At 42.9% G+C, this 17,531-nt stretch overlaps 1 protein-coding gene across 5 annotated transcripts in view; it reads left to right on the forward strand.

The window, feature by feature from the left end:
• The window catches only part of C2H7orf57 (chromosome 2 C7orf57 homolog), a 143,026-nt gene that overhangs the window by 31,938 nt on the left and 93,557 nt on the right, over positions 1-17,531 (forward strand). For all 5 annotated transcript variants that reach the window (XM_033930469.1, XM_033930466.1, XM_033930470.1 and 2 more), the window contains exon 3: positions 8,163-8,345. In XM_033930469.1, coding sequence (XP_033786360.1) covers positions 8,163-8,345 — 183 coding nt within the window. The remainder of the gene's footprint in view (positions 1-8,162; positions 8,346-17,531) is intronic.

Raw genomic sequence — 17,531 nt, forward strand, 5'->3', positions numbered from 1 at the left:
TTTATGATTAGAAGTCCATTGAGGGAGCCAGGACTTTCCTGCCCTTTGCATGCACGCGCTTGGTTTCCTTGTTGGTTACAGTGCGACAGTAGCGGTGCGATTTCATGCTCGCACTTGTTCTCCTTGTTGGGTTTCAATGCAGCAGTAGTAGTCCTGTTTATTCTGAGGCTCTCTTTCGTCGGTGTTTGTCACGGCCATGTGCAGCTGATTGTGCAGGTGCCGGTTTATAGCAGCGCACATGAGATGGGACATGTGTTTTTGCGGCGCTATGGGAAGCACCGCACCATTCTTCTGGTTATTCCCCGAGTTTGATTTTCTTTCTATGCAGGCCGTGGCAGGGTAAATTTTGCGGGGCTTAAATCTGACTATGTTTCTAGGAGCGTTGATGCAGCGGCCACATGTCAGCAAAAATCAGGCGTGCCTTTGGGTCTCCAGCGATGGCGGGAGAGCTGCAGCATTCTGGTAGTTTATTTACAGCTGACTTTGGTCAGGTTATGCCGCAGCTTCTCTCCTTTCCAGTTCAGACAAGTTGCACGTGTTTCACCAGCTTTGGGACAAGATTGGGCAGATTTATATGTCTATGTCTGTGTTCCTGCTGTATTCCCTTGAAGGAAGCTGCTAGTTTAATCGGACTCTGGGGTTAGCACTCAAGGGGATTACCAGAGAGACTCTGACCTGTGCTAGGTCACCCAGTCTCGGTTTGTCTCTGGACTGGGTCGACATATGGCAACTCACGGCACAGTGAGATCAGCAGTAAGATAGTATCCTGTATTCACACAGGTATCTCATTGTCTCTCTTGGGGTCCCTGTAGATTGAGCCTTTGTCTGTTGGTAACTTTCCTTCTTATTTGGGCCTTTGTGCTGCGCTGCATGGGTCTAGTAGTGGTATTGGATATATATGCCTAAAGGTAGTACTAACAGTTTCCAAGTTCGGGCTGTCTCTATGGGCATAATGACACTTCGCATCTTCCTGTGGCCAGGACTCTCTTTCTCTATTTCTGAGAGGGCCTGGACTTCAGATTTCCATGCTTATCACACTGGTTTCTCCTGTCGTCATCTTCTCATGGTACATGCTAGACGGACCCCCCGACCAGACAGGAAAGGCTGTGCAGCTCCTTCTAATCAGGAGTCAGTTACCTATTCTATAAAACCCGCGGAGGAGCGTGCGCTATGTGGCGGTTAGCCTCATCCCTGAAGCTCTCATTAGCGATGTGAGCTTTGTCTGATACCTGTTAGGATGCTGTTGTTTTCCACGGGGCGGTAGATGCAGCATCTTGATTGCATCTAGTACGTATTCACTTTAAAGGACATACGTATATCACTCACGTTGCATGGAGTTAGTACTGTTTTCATGGTTCCAGTATACTCCTCTTTATATTGCGAAACTTGATTTTTCCTTGGAGAATTTCTTTCTTCTTACAGATCCTATAGTTCTCATCCTGCCGTTCCCTGACCTTCTGCACTTCATTCTGAGGGGATCTTGACTTCTTCCAATGACTCTTCATGAGGAAGAAGACGCTATAATATCAGGTCGGGGGGCTGTGAACATTTTTCAGGATGCTTGCAACTTTGCATCCTCCTCAGGTTTCCGGTTCGTTCTTGGAGTCTCTATGTTTTGTGTTTCCTTTTTAAGTGTTACTGGTCCTCAGGGCAGTTCTTGTAGTTCTTCAGGAACTAAGGGACGTTGTTCCACTTACTGCATGGTACCCATTCTGCTGAATTAGTTTCTCAGGGTTACACATTTCTACAGAAAAACTGGGAGCATATTTACATTTTCACTATGGACTCCAAATCTGAACTAGGTTTGCTTGCCTCTCTTGGAGCAGCACTTTCGGTTTTGGCACATGCCATTTCACCTACCCAAGGCTTCACGAACATTTTAGAAAATGTGGGCAGTGGTTCCCTTTTTGGTGCTACCAGGCGATTCACCTAATTTCTTCTTGACTGACTGCCTGATTCGGACGTCTTCTAGTCGGGCCATTTGCCTGACACGAAAAGGGTGGTTTCTTTTCCTCAGTTCTTTGGACGTGAATCTTCGAATTTGCACAGCGCTCAGATGTTTTTATTCGTATAGGAGAGAAATGTGTTTCTTCCCAGAGACTAGGGCGATGGGTCACAGTCTCAGGTTTGCATTCTTCTTCGGTCACCATGACCAAGAGTATGGGATTCTGTACAGGTTCTAGGATCCATGTTGCTGACTCCACTGGGAACTTCGGCTTGCTTTCCCATTATAACGCTACAGCAGTCGCTTTTGTTCCGGTGATTCCCGGTATCTCAGGGCTCCAATTATTTGGTAGGCTCCTCAAGCATCGCTCTGTATGATTTTGTGGCTCAGCTTTTCAAAGGCAAGCCTCGGTCTTTGCTGGACTAGCTCATGGGCACCAATAATCCCGGGCTGTCGGGTTGGGGGGCTCGATGCCTTCCATCCTCAGCTCCAGGATTCTGTCTTAAGAGGCGACTCAGTACTTGTTCATTCTTCTACTCTGGAGCATGGTAAGGCTACCGTTTCTGGCGCTTCAAACCATTCTTCCGGAATGACGCTGAGGGTCTTTTCAGTCAGTATTATGATGGGGGTATTTCTCTACAGCCTGGGCAGTAGGTGATGTACTCAGTTGACGGGTAAAGTTGTGGTTCTATTTCAATGGGTGGACCCTCATCTTCCTCTTCTGTTGGCAGATCATTTTATAGGTCAGGAAAAGAGTTTGGATAGACTTTCTGTCCGCAAAATCTGTGCATGGCCCATTTATTGTATGTTACAGTGTACAGCGCTGTGTACGCTCTAGAAAGTATAAATGTTAGTACTAGTGAAATCTTCTACATCCTGGATATTGAGAATTTTGGCTCAGGCGTTCCAGCTCTTTTTATGGAAGTGAGATCTCCTGGAACTAGACCTCATGGCCTCGTCTCAAAATTCTAAGCTTCTTCGGTGGGCACAGGGAATGGGAGTCAGAGGGGGTAGCAGCGTGGCTTCTTTCTCGCCTCTGGTTTCTCTTTTTTCAATGTTTTCCCCTGGCTGATGATGGCTTAGATTTGCTCGCTTTCAGGGCACAGTATTTGTAGAATCTCTGGATTGGCTGCGCCATCCTTGCTATGCGGATCTGATGAGTCTTTCGACAGCGGGACTGTTGAGTTTCCTGGTATCTCTGGATTTGCTCACCTATGGTCCGATCAACATGGATATTTGTACTACTTTGGTATTGCGACCTAGCTTTTGAAAAGTCATGGCTGACATGTAAGGGTTATGCGAAGCAGGTTGTTTCTTTTCTTTTCCAGGTGATACAGACGTCTTCACCTGTGGCTTCTGCTTCCTTTTGGAGGGTTTTCCTTTCTTGGGTACTTCTCAACATTTGCACCCTTCCAGAGTTCTTTTTTAGTACAAGTGTATTGCCAAGGGCTTAGCGTTCAATTCCTTTCAGCTTCAGGTGCCATTCTTAGCTTGTTACAAGGGCTAGGTATATTGCTCTTCGATTACTTCTCAGCTTCATACACTACATGAAGTACACCTCTTAGAAAGCTCTGCCAGAGTACAGTCTTAAGGTACTTCTTCGCAGTTTACCAAAGGCTTCATTTCATCCATGTCTTTTGAGACTCTAAAGGGCTGTGCCATTGAACACTGGGTTTCTTGTGGCCATGGCTTCAGCTCGGCGGTTTTCTGAGTTGCAGGCCTTGTTTGGCGGGGATTCCTATTTCTGATTTACAAAATCTGGGGTGTCAATTTGGACGGTACCACAATTCCTTTCTAAGGAGGTGTCATCCTTTTATGACACTCTCACTTTTCCTTCCTTCTTCCTGGGAGGAGAAATGGGAAGACGTGCTTTTATTCACTGCATTTTTTTGAAAGTGCTTAGCGTTCTCCGCGAGCTAGGTTTCTAATGACTTTTAGTTGTTTAGATCACCTTTGTATATTATTCACGGGACGCCTCAAACGTATGGCAGCGTCCAAAGCCTCCATCGCTCGATGGGTCCAGGAGGACATTCTTTAAGCTTGCTTGATGCCAGGGAAGCGGTTGGCGAAAGAACTTCATGACCATTCCACCAGAACGATGTCTACTTCTTGGACTCGGTCCAGAGGGTTTTCCTTGGAGGAGTTTTGTCTCGTGGCTATTTGGTCTTCCGGAGTGCTTTCTCTCAGCATTACTGGTTGGATGTGGGGGCGCATGCGGTAGATGCGTTTAGTGCTTCGGTTGTTACGGAGGCAGCGTTTGCTTCCCACACAGATTGAGGATTGCTTTGCTACATCCCATTGGTCTCTGGATTCATCTGCTGCTGTTTCTAAGGAAGAAAAAATTATGTTCTTACCTGTTAATTTTCTTTCCTTTAGACGGAGCAGATGAATCCAGAGCCCCACCCTTTCTGGATATTGTCTGTCGGTTTTTTTCTTTTCCAACTTTCGAAGTTTGTTATTATTGATGGTTATATTCTGTATTATTGCCTTTTGAGATTTGTTATGGGAAAGAAGTTTTTTACATGCTATGCCTATTGATGGTTATGGATGCTTGGGCAAGGAGCTATACTGGAGATACAGGAGGAGTGCCAGCCAATAGGACCACCTGTTAATCAGTTTCTCTATCTCCGCCTGCTGGTAGATGTGTGCTATCCCATTGGTCTCTGGATTCATCTGCTCCGTCTAAAGGAAAGAAAATTAACAGGTAAGAACATAATTTTCCTTCACTTTCTTCATATCTAAATTAAACTGAATTTACTGCGATTTGACTTTTATTCTTACCAGTCCTTATCTGTACTACAGCCTCTCCTTACCGTCTCCCTCCCATCTGTGTCCAATAACTGTAGTAGAGAGTTGTATAAAATACTCTTGGATGGGGAGGGGAGGGGAGGGCCAAGATGGCGGCTGCTGGCAAGTATTAGTCGGGTGAGCTGTTACCTTGCTAGCGTCCTGATAGATTTTTCTTTGTGATGCTTCATACAAAAAGAAAAGATGCTATCTGGATGGGACCCTCACCAACGGATTCATCGACACCTATGCATCAGACTCTGCTCGATTTTACCACCAGAGTTCCTTTGGACACTGGAGGGCAAGGCTCACCTGTGTTGGCACTTTAGGACTCAGCAGCTGCGCTTGAGCCGGAAGTCTCATTATCGCTTCCAGCTTCTGTCGTTCCTCCATGTCCTGCGGTGGAGTTGCCTGAGACTCAGAGTCATCCTGATACCGAGGTGGTTGCGGGCATGTTCTCTATGGAGGGGAGTCAGGTGGAAAAAGGCCCCACAGTGAAAGTGAAACCATCTTCCTTTGGAGGTCACCCTGCTGGATGTTTGGGGAATTTTCCAAAGAATGGATGGAACAATTCAGAAGTCTGCCCAAGAAATGACAGATTTGGTAAGGAAGATGGACTCTCTATCTAAGACTGTTGAAAATTTGAAAACTGATAATGAAGTCAAATTTAAAGTGATAAATGAAAACATAACAACATTGAAATCAGCAGTTGATAGTTTAATTAAAGATAAATTGATGGTACACAGAAAAATTGAACAGTTAGAAAATTTTAATAGGAGGCTTAATTTGCATCTATTAAATTTTCTGAAGACATTGGAAATATCAGCTGTTGAATTGTACAGGAAGTATTTAATGCAAAATTTAAACTTTGCTCCCGAGGCCATTCCTCCATTGAATAAGATTTATTATTTGCCTCCACCTAAGAAAAAGCCAGGGAGCGAAGCTGGAATAGAGAACCAGATTCAGCAAGTACAAACCACCATGGATTTGGACAATTTATCAGTGATACTGGAGACAACTACTTCAATAGTTGAAGAGAGAGTGACATTGCTTATGTCCTTTATCTTTCAACAAGATTTAAAATCGGTATTGAAACTTTATTTTCGGCAAACACAGATTCCTTTCTTGGGACAACGTATATGGATTTTCCCTGACATAAATATAGAAACTCAAGAAAGAAGAAAACTGTTCTTAGTAACGAGGCAAGAAACTAAAGAAACTGGAGTTGTGTTTCAATTGATTTATCCATGTAAATGCCTCATTAAATATGCATGGACAAAATATACTATTTTTGTTCAAGACCATTTGCGAGCTTTCCTAGACTTACCCCCACTTTTACGAAACTGCGATAGCAGTTTCTAGCACGGGGAGCCGCGCTGAATGGTCTGTGCTGCTCCCAACACTCATAGGAACTCATTGAGTGTCAGGCACAGCGCAGGCCATTCAGCGCGGCTCCATGCGCTAGAAACTGCTATCGCAGTTTCATAAAAGGAGGCCTTAAAGAAAATCACCAGGGGGTAATAAAGGGATGTAATTGGAATTTTAAGGGGCCATTGTAAAGCAGTTAAGCCTTTACTTAGGGCTCCTTTTACTAAGGTGCGCTAGCGGTTTTAGTGCACGCTTAGCGCACGCTACAATGCCGTGCGTACTAAATGCTAACGCCTCCATAGAGCTAGTGTTAGTATTTTTCGTTTAGCGCATGGTTAGCGCACACTAATCTTTAGCGCGTGCTAAAAACGCTAGAGTACCTTAGTAAAAGGAGCCCCTAGTTTTTCTTTTTCCTTTTATTTAATAATTTTGTCCCATGTATTAAAACCTCTCCCCCCTCTAGATATTGTGGAGGTCTAAGGAGAAAAAAATATATATTTTAAATAATTTTGTATATTGTGATCTTGTTTCTTTTCGTTTTGCTTGCACAAGTTGTATTGCTTGTAAGTTATTTCAATAATAATAAATAAATAAATAAACCCCAAAAAACTCTTGAATGAAGAATCAAGCTGTTTCTGTTCTATGAAGGAAATTCGTTGCAATTGGCTAAACATGTTAGATGTGGAGCTGCCAAAAGAACTTCAGGAAAAAGTTGTTCAAAAGTACAGAATGAGGGAAGGCTATTAGAAAAATTTAAACCCCCTTTATGAAGCCATGTTAGGGATTTTTATCACCGGCTGTGGAGGTAAAAGCTTCGACTCTCATAATTGCTATGAGTGATGGAGCTTTTACTATTGCGGCCTGTGATAAAATCGGGGGGGGGGGGGGGGAGGTTAGAGTGAATATCTTTTGGTGTACTGTCAGGCTCATCATTGTAATGTAGAAATAGTTTGGCATCACCAAGACACTGCTTTAGTCAAGCTGTCCCTTTAAAGTCAGTTCACTCTGTTTTAGAGGTCTGCACGGGAGCGGGGATTGCGGGAAACCCGCGGGTCCTGCAGGAATCCCCCCTAACCCATGAGACTCCCATGGAGACCCCCCTCTGGCCCACAGGACTCCCACGGGGACCCCCCTCTAGCCAATGGGCCTCCCACAGGGATGGAAGGCTTAGGAAGCAGGGTTCGTCCATATAATATAATGGACACGTCAGCCTTAGTAAAAGAGGAGGTTTATAAGTTAATTACCTGAACAGAAAACAAAAAAATGGTTCCACCAAAGAGATTCCACAAGGAAAACAGCAGCACAAACACAAAAGAAACTGGAATTGATGATCCTGTCAGAAGTAATTGCTGCTTTTTATGGGGACGGGCGGGGATAGAGGTAATTCCTTGCGGGGATGGGTGGGGACAGAGAGGATCCTGGCGGGGACGGGTGTGGACGGAGAGGATCCTGGAGGGGATGGGCAGGGATGGGTGGGATTTCTGTCCCCGTGCAACTCTCTACTTTGTTTCTTTGCACTACTATTTGGGATACCATGTGACTTTTTCAGCAGTCGCTTCCTTGACTCCCTCCCATAAAGGCCGTATTTGAGCAGCAATCTTGAAATTGTTGAAAAGCCAATATTTTCTCCAGTTTCAGTTAGAGACCTCTGTAATTCTTCTAAAATAATTTTAGACCTCATTGACCTTTCTCGGCAATTCCCTTAACCCACAACTACTGATCTTAGAGGGTTGGCCTGATCAAGGTAGGGTATTGGTGGTGTTTATATTTTATAGAAAGATCATCATTACTGACATTTTCAAATATATGATATACATCAAATTGAACAACAAAAGAAATCCAACGGTGTCTGCAGTACAGAAACAGCATTTTCTGTTTGTGTTTATACATCAAATTGAAATCAGAATCAATAACGAAAGTAGCAATAGTCAGCACTCCCTTACATTTTAATTCCTTTTTTTAGATGGCATTTAGATCCAGGTTCATTTTTCATACTCACAAAAGAACTTTTCCTAAAGTTTTGAGTTTTCCTCTACATTAAAGTCTTTGATGACCTTTCTAGATTGGTTTTACCATCCTCCACTGAAGCAGCCAGAGAAGACCGTAACCACGGACAACCCTCTTTCTCAGATCCCTGGCCTGAATGACTTTTCAGAAACTGAAAAAGGAACTGAGCATCGCAAGAAATGGATCAGAGATTCAGACTCAGAATACGTGAAATTAGCAAAACAAGGAGGCCGACCTGGTAAGATTAATCTTTTAGGTTTTATATAACTCAACAGTTGTTCTTTTATGTTGATCTACAGTGCTGAGAAAGTTTGGGAACCCTCTAGGATTGTCTATATTTTAACATGACCAATAAGAGAGGACTCTATTGACTAAATAACTTAGACAAAAAATGATATTTTGATTATTCAGCAAAAAGATTAAATAATAAGGGCCCAGTTTTCAAAAGATTTATGTTGATAACTTTGGGATCCTTTTACTAAACTGCAGTAAGCACTAGCGCATGTTTATCACACATTAAACAGGCTTACATTGGACATGTGCTGTCATGCTAAAATTATTTTCCCTAATTTTCTCTAGGGGATGGAGAGTGGTATGCTAATTAATTAGCGCATAGGCCCTTACCGCCTATAAATGTTGGTAAGGGCTCATTAACTTTTTTTCATGTCTGCACGCCAGTGGTGAAATTAGCGCGTGGCCATTAATTGAGAAAATGGAAAAGTCAGCCATTTTCTGACCACAGCACAAGTGGAAAGGCATGCGTAAGCAGCATGCTAAGGCCATTTTCATAGCAGCTTTAGTAAAAGGATGTACATACCTTGTGGTCCAACAGGGGGTCTTCAGAGACAGGAGCATAACCTCCTTGCTTCTGTCCCCCAAGGTGCCTTTGCAAAATGGCTACTGCAACCTCTAATGGCAGCTCACAGTACTTCATGTAGTGCTGTGAGAGGCCATGGTAATCATTTTGCAAAAGTGCCATGAGGCAAGAGCAAGGGGCTCTATGCTCCTGCCCCAAAGATCCCCCGCTGGACCACCAGATACGTAGATAGGCCCAGGAGGGCCCTCCTACATATGAAAGGGAGTGGGAGGTGGGGGGGGGACGGGACAGCTGAAGCTGGAAAAGGGAGCGGAGGGGGAGATGCCATGGTGAAAGCATCAAAAGTTGCCCAAGCTATGTGCTTTCAGCACTCCTACTTAATCGCTAGCTGGTAAAGTTCTGCAGCCTGCTCAGGAGGGATAATGTCCACAAACTGTAGCACATGTGCATCAAGCTCTTCAAGTAAATGCTCATATAGAGCTGGTAAAAATGGATGCAGGAAATATGCATCAAGCCTTCCAAAAGACTCCAGAATGTGAGCATCTCTGCCTGGGGGCAATCAAGGCATGGTTCCTCAAACTTCTAGCTCTTTTGAGGGTGGATTCAACCACCATGGAATGGTGCAGAAACTTCAGCTTCTTATCATAAGAACATAAGAATAGCCTTACTGGGTCAGCCCAATGGTCCATCAAGCCCAGTAGCCCGTTCTCACAGTGGCCAATCCAGGTCACTTATACCTGGCCAAAACCCAAGGAATAGCAATATTCCATGCTACTGATACAGGGCAAGCAGTGGCTTCCCCCATGTCTTTGTCAATAACAGACTAAGGACTTTTCCTCCAGAAACTTGTCCAAACCTTTCTTAAAACCAGCTATGCTATCCACTCTTATCACATCCTCTGGCATTGTGTTCCAGAGCTTAACTATTCTCAGTGAAAAAAAATTTCCTCCTAGTCTTTGTAATTTTTGATGGAGTGAAAAATCAATCCACTTGTACCCATTCTACTCCACTCAGGATTTTATAGACTTCATTATCATTTATTATTTGATATACCACTGAATCTGGGAGCATTGTGCCGAGCTAGGATGCACCTCAATTTTTCCTATAACTTGACTCACAGCTGCTCCTTGAGGGCAGGCTTTGGTAAAAGTGGGACAAGTGCCAGTGTGCAGACAGCCTACAAAGATGCTTTATCAGAGGCGGGGTCCCAATTTTGGGGAAACTGGTGATCAGCACACTTCTACAGAGGGTGAGCAGTCCTCAGTCTGACATTTCTTGGGTACCAGTGATACTGGTGTCCCAGAGCTTCTGGCACTATGCTTTGAAGAGGACCATTGCTGATGCTTTTTTGCTAACAAGAATGATGCAGAATCTTCGCGAGTCCTCTGTGTCAGGTCCGATGATGCTCAGTCTGAGTGGGCACTGCCAGCACCCAAAGTCAGTGCAGAGGGAAACCTCTTGATGTTGATGCATCTCCAATATCTGGTGCAGTTCCTGAAGTCAAAGGCGCAGATATCTACAGTGCTGATGTCAATGGACCAGATTCTGGCATGCCCAAAAAAATCTTTCATGCAGGGCCTCTTGACTTTTCTTTTCTCTTTTGCACTTAAGTATAAAGAGAGCAACGTGAGTACTTATGATTAGGAGCCAGACAATTTAGGCACATGTTAGTCATTCTTAGACATAGTGCTAGTGAAAGGTCACTTGGACACACAAAGTCAGAGGCATGAAGAAAGTACAAGAGATTTATTACGGTATACCGGACTCTAGTGCAGTTAATAGCCTGCCTACTAGAGTGTCAGAAACAGGAAATACACGGATTTTTATGCCCTTTTCGCAAACTAATATATGCAAAAACTACAATTTTCATTTGTTACTTCTATAACTTTCTACAATTATTATTGGTCCTTATCTAACTCTTACAGTTCTAAATGTTAAATATACAGAAGGGCAGGGTACATCATGGCTCAAACTCTTATCTATTTAGCTTACAATGTGGTAAGGCAGGGACATACATTTTAGGCAGATGAAGTCAATAGATTGTAAACTTTCTTCAGCTATGTAGGCCAGAGCAATATTTTAAACAACAGTTAACCATTTCATGACCCTACACTAGAACAATCTATGTACTACTTGTATCCACTGGAAGGTTTCTGGGATGTAACAAGTAAGATAGTCACAGCAAAATCAAACAAATCAATTGTAAAAGTTTTTTTTTACAAGATCTGACCAAGAGCTCAGGCCTAAGGAGGCCGTAATCTGTGAAAAAACAAAAAAAACCTTAAAAATGCTGATAAGACTAAAAGAATAAAAAAGAAGTACTACAGTTAAGAAAAATAAAATACTCTCATGCTACCCACCCAGAAAGAGCAAGAAGGCAGTGAAAAACTCCATGAGGAAAAAAGAAATCTTGTAACAGGAAAATTTCTTCACCTCTCTGTGGATGAAAGAGAACTGCAAATCCCACTTGAGTTAGGCAGGCTGGAAGGGCACTTGCACATGAGCAGTGGGGGCCTGCAAAGGCTTCTAGAAACAATGGAACACCAGGGCTCTGTGGATGACATCACCCATATGTGAGAAGATAATGTCCTCAGAGAAAGAAGAATTTATGATTCCATTAAGCATGGTGCACCATCCAAGTCCTGGTAAAGCAAAGTAGCACCCCATATCATATCTACTGTACTGTATATCACTTCACTTAATAGAATGAATTTGTTAATTTGAGCTCAGTCTTTGGTGTTTATCAAACAAAATGTTTGTTAGTGTGAACCTCTGGAGAGCAGATTGCAGATGGTAAGCATAAATAGGGAGTTCTCGGACTGGGAAAAGGTGACAAGCGGTGTGCCCCAGGGCTCGGTCCTTGGGCCAATCTTATTCAATATATTCATAAATGACCTGGAAGAGGAAACAACGAGTAATATAATCAAGTTCGCAGATGACATGAAACTATGTCGATCAGTTGGATCACAAATGGACAGTGAAGAACTCCAGAGAGATTTGAACCAGCTAGAGAAATGGGCAGAAAAGTGGCAGATGAAGTTCAATATAGAAAAATGCAAAGTGATGCACCTAGGCACGAAAAACAAGGAATATGAATATAAAATGTTAGGTGTGAAATTGAGCAAGAGCGAACAGGAAAGAGACCTGGGGGTACTGATAGACCGGACCCTGAAACCGTCGGCACAATGCGCAGCGGCTGCAAAGAAAGTGAACAGGATGTTGGGCATGATTAAGAAGGGAATCACAAGTAGATCAGCTAACATCATAATGCCGCTTTAAAGAGCAATGATCAGGCCACACCTGGAGTATTGTGTCCAACACTGGTCTCCCTACCTAAAGTAGGATATAACCCTGTTGGAGAGGGTGCAGAGGCAAGCCACAAAGCTAGTAAAAGGTATGGGAAATTTGAGCTACAAAGAACACCTCAGAAAACTGAGCTTGTTCACCCTTGAGAAGAGAAGAATGCGTGGGGACTTTTAAAATACTAAAAGGATTTGATAAAATGCAGCAAGATGCATCGTTATTCACGTTGTCAAATGTGACTCGGATGAGAGGTCATGGACTGAAATTGAGAGGCCCAAGACAAATGTCAGGAAGTTCTATTTCACACAGTGAGTGGTGGACACTTGGAATGCTCTCCCGGAGGAGGTTGTGACGGAGACCTCCATTATAGGATTCAAGGGCAAGTTGGATGCACACCTCCTTGCAAATCACATTGAGGGATACAGGTAAACAAGGAACACCTGGGTAAATCTGGGAACACCTAGGTCTTCATCAAGAAGCACCTAGTTAAGCCTCCGCGTGTGCGGGTCACCGGACTAGATGGACCAAGGGTCTGATTCGGTGAAGGCATTTCTTATGTTCTTATGTTTATGTTCTTATGAATATTATTCCAGAAGTTTTGTGGGTCTTCCAGAAACTGTTTGGTGAACCTAACGCTGAAGAAGAAATAATATGAGAATTTTCTTAAATAAAAACAAAAACTGTGGATACAGATGTTCTGGAGATAATTTATTAAACACTGACATAAAACCATGAAAATTCAATTTAAAAAGTACAATGATAAAAAATACTGTGATAAAAATCCAACCGGACCCTACACGGTCCATGTTTCGGCGAACACGTCTTCCTCAGGGGTCCAATGGTTTGCAACCTCACATATAAAGAATTGGACTGAAAACAGTCTATTGTCTTTAAACATGTGAGCAAAGAACACCGCAGACAAGCTGAAGTAGCAAAAAAAATGCTAAGTACACCATGCAATGAGCAAATGTTATAAGTTACATGTGTAAGTTGGAGTCACTCCATGCTCCCTAGCAGTTACTTGCAATCTTACAGAATAGTGCATAGTGCACTAGGGCATGCAAGGCACACATATTTGCACATACCTAGTTTAAAATTGCCCTTTATATGTCTGACAGTAGATGGATGAAGTCCCAAATGTTTATAAATGATCTTTCAGTCCAATAGGCAAGACATTCTAGACAACAAGGTTATTTCCTGTTAGTCGCATGGTTGCAGAAGGAATCCACTCCAGATTTTTCACTCTGCCTCTATAGTACTTCACTGATCAATTCAGCGCCCTCTACAGTGTTTTAGTTGTGTGTGTTCTGCTCTCCCCATTTTATTGTTTTAGTTCGATGTAATTTCATCCCCTTTTCGGGTAATTTAGTGCTTGGAGCGATTTTAAAGCTCTGCCTGCTTAAGAATTCACAGACAGATATTTCTTCATGTCTGATCACCGGTTAAACACCTTTTCCCTTTCTGGGTCCTTCACCGGATATTGTCTAGTCTTGCTAAGGTATCTTTTGAGCCACTTCGAGATGCTACCCTCTTGGACTTGACGTTCAAGACCGTTTTTCTGGTCACCATTACATGGGTGCGTTGAGTGTTGGTATTGAGGGCCTGGTCTTGGAGGGGCCCTTTCCTCCATATTTCGGAGAAGAGAGTTTTCCTTTGGATGGTTCCTTCCTGCTGGCCGAGCATGATTTCGGTTTTTCTGGTCAGTCCGGATGTGTGTTTACCTGACTTTCAGCCGACAGGTTCCCAGTCACAGGATCACCTGTTGAAGAAACTGGATGTGCGCAGAGTTCTTCTGCATTACTTGAAGGTCACCAATTAGTTTTGTCTCTTTGTCAATTTTTTTGTGCTGAATCATTCCGTTCAGCGGGGATGCTCCCGCTACAAATGCCTTGTTTCCAGATGACTTCACAGGACCATTTTGTTAGCTCACATGCTTGCAGGGACTCTGTCTTCTGCCAGATGTATGGTCTCTTTGTGGACCGCAGCTGGAGCTATCTCTATTGTAGAGATTTGCAGGCCAGCAACGTGGTTTTCTGTTTGCACGTTTGCCAAGTTTTACAGAGTGGACATTGCGGCAAGACAGGACTCTGCCTTTGGGTCCTCGGTTTTACGGGTCGGTGCAGCAAGCTCACCCTAGTTTTTTTTGGGGGGTCTGCTTTTGTACATCCCTACTGTTTAGAATGTCTCACTTATTGTACTGTAAAAAGAGATTATGTACTTACCCTGGTAAGCTCTTTTCCAGTACATAGGTGAGACATTCTAGACTCCCGCCCAGTATTTACTGTGCCTTCTTGCAGTTTTTGAGCTGTTTATGCCTTTCTAAGCTGTTTCTTGCATATCTGTCAGCCCTTTTGGGCTGGAAAAAATTTGTGCCATTTATTGGGGAGTGGTTTCTTAGCTTCTTTAAAGCCGGTGTTGGCATTTCTCTTTACTTTTGATTGAATTCTTGAGCAGAACAGTTGGTTTGAGCCTGTTGCTACAGGTGCCTTTACTTTACATATATTCGGTGCTCCTCGGTGTTGGGTACTAACTGTAGATGGCACTAAACTGATCAGACTAAACTCTAAGGACTTTCTAAAGAGATCAGACTCCACAGGTGACCCTTGAGGGGACGAATGCTGGCCTAGTGCCTAACCCTCAATAAACCTGGTTCTAAGAGAGAGGTTGTAGAGACTCAGCATTAAAGATGTTTTGTAGAGCAGACCAGTTCAAAGCTTGTTTATGTTGCTGGGGATCTTCCCTCATACCCTCATACCTCATGTTATGGATTTGTTCAGATATGTTGCTTGGCTTTGGGACACAACTAGATATGCCCCTAGCTCTCAGTCTAAGGAGGAACATGAGCTCAGAAATGTGTTGGATTTCTGCAACTCCCGGATTGCAGGTTGGGATTGAACACCTAGCATATGGAATCCTACAGGGACTAACAGAAAAGAAGATTATTGAAAGTAAAAACCTAATCTTCCAACAGCAAAAATAATTAATACATAGCACCATCTTCATCATTGCTTGCAATGTGGGCCTTATACTTGTGCAGGCTACAGACCAGTCGATCTCTGCATTAATATTATCTTCCTTCATAATATGTTTAGGGGCTGATTCTATAAACTGGCATCCCGACTGTATATAGTGGTAGTCATTCTACTGCTGTCTGGTAGCCAATCGGGATGCACGTTTATTTAAAAAAAAAAAAAAAAAAAAACCCTGAGGCAGGCTGCCTACATTGTAGGCGTTTGTTCCGGGTGCAGGGAGATACCTAGGGATACTTAAACTCGCCCATAAGAATAGCCTTACTGGATCAGACCAATGGTCCATCAAGCCCAGTAGCTCATTGTCACAGTGGCCAATCCAGGTCACTAGTACCTGGCCAAAACCCAAGGAATAGCAATATTCCATGCTATTGATCCAGGGCAAGCAGTGGCTTCCCCTATGTCATTCTCAATAACAGACTATGGACTTTTCCTCCAGAAACTTGTCCAAACCTTTCTTCAAACCAGCTATGCTATTCACTCTTACCACAACCTTTGGCAATGCATTCCAGAGCTTAACTATTCTCTGAGTGAAAAAATATTTCCTCCTTTTTTTAAAAAAGTATTTCCCTGTAACTTCATCGAGTGACCCCTAGTCCTTGTAATTTTTGACAGAGTGAAAAATCGATCTACTTGTACCCGTTCTACTCCACTCAGGATTTTGTAGACTTCAATCATATCTCCCCTTAGCTGTCTCTTTTCCAAGCTGAAGAGCCCTAACCGTTTTAGTTATTCCTCATATGAAAGGAGTTCCATCCCTTTTATCATCTTGGCCATTCTTCTTTGAACCTTTTCTAGCGCCACTATATCTTTTTTGAGATAAGGAGATCAGAAATGAATGCAATACTCCAGATGAGGTCGCACCATGGAGCGATACATTCTTAGTCTTGTTAACAATCCCTTTTTTAATAATTCCCAGCATCCTGTTTGCTTTCTTGGCTGCTGCCGCACATTGGGCAGAAGGTTTCATCGTATTGTCTACAATGACACCCAGCTCTTTTTCTTGGGTGCTAACCCCCAAGGAGGACCCTAGCATCTGGTAACTATGATTTGAGTTATTCTTCCCAATGTGTATCACTTTGCATTTGTCCACATTAAATTTCATCTGTCATCTGGATGACCAGTCTTTCTATTTCCTAAGGTCTTCCTGCAATTTTTCACAATCTGCATGTGTTGTAACAACTTGAAACAGTTTAGTGTCATCTGCAAATTTAATCACCTCACTCGTCATTCCAATTTTCAGATCATTTATAAATAAGTTAAATAGCACCGGTCCCCTGCAGCACTCCACTCTTTACTCTCCTCCATTGAGAAAAGTGACCATTTAACCCTACCTTCTGTTTTCTATCTGATAACCAATTCCTAATCCACAACTGAACTTTGACACTTATCCCATGACACTTCAGTTTTCACAGGAGCCTCTCATGAGTAACTTTATCAAAAGCTTTCTGAAAATCTAAATACACTATATCAACCGGCTCACCTTTATCCACATGTTTATTCACATCTTCAAAGAAGTCAAGCAAATTTGTGAGGCAAGATATCCCTCAGCTGAACCCATGCTGACTCTGTCTCATTAAATCATGTTGTCTCTGTGTTCTACAATTGTATTTTTTATAATTGTTTCTACCATTTTGCCCGGCACTGAAGTGAGGCTTACCGGTCTGTAATTTCCCGGCTCTGTCCTGGAACCCTTTTTTAAAAATCGGTGTAACATTGGCCACCCTCGAATCTTCAGGTACTACAGACAAATTTAGCAACAGGTTACAGATCACTTAACAACAGGTCAACAATTTCATGTTTGAGTTTTTTTAGTACTCTGGGATGTATACCATCTGGTCCTGACAATTTATCACTATAACTTTTTGATCTGGCTTAGTACATCTTCCAGATTCACTGAGATTTCTTTCAGTTCCTCAGCATCATCACCCTTGAAAACCATTTCTAGTTCAGGTAGATCTCTTACATCTTAGTAGTAGATGACGGCAGATAAAGACCCGAATGGTCCATCCAGTCTGCCCAACCTGATTCAATTTAAATTTTTTTTTTTTTTTTTTCTTTTTAGCTATTTCTGGGCAAGAATCCAAAGCTTTACCCGGTACTATGCTTGGGTTCCAACTGCCGAAATCTCTATTAAGACTTACTCCAGCCCATCTACACCCTCCCAGCCATTGAAGCCCTCCCCTGCCCATCCTCCACCAAATGGCCATACACAGACACAGACTGTGCAAGTCTGCCAAGTAACTGGCCTTAGTTCAATATTTAATATTATTTT

This window comes from Geotrypetes seraphini, chromosome 2, assembly GCF_902459505.1.
Source record: "Geotrypetes seraphini chromosome 2, aGeoSer1.1, whole genome shotgun sequence".
Taxonomy (NCBI): Eukaryota; Metazoa; Chordata; class Amphibia; order Gymnophiona; family Dermophiidae; genus Geotrypetes; species Geotrypetes seraphini.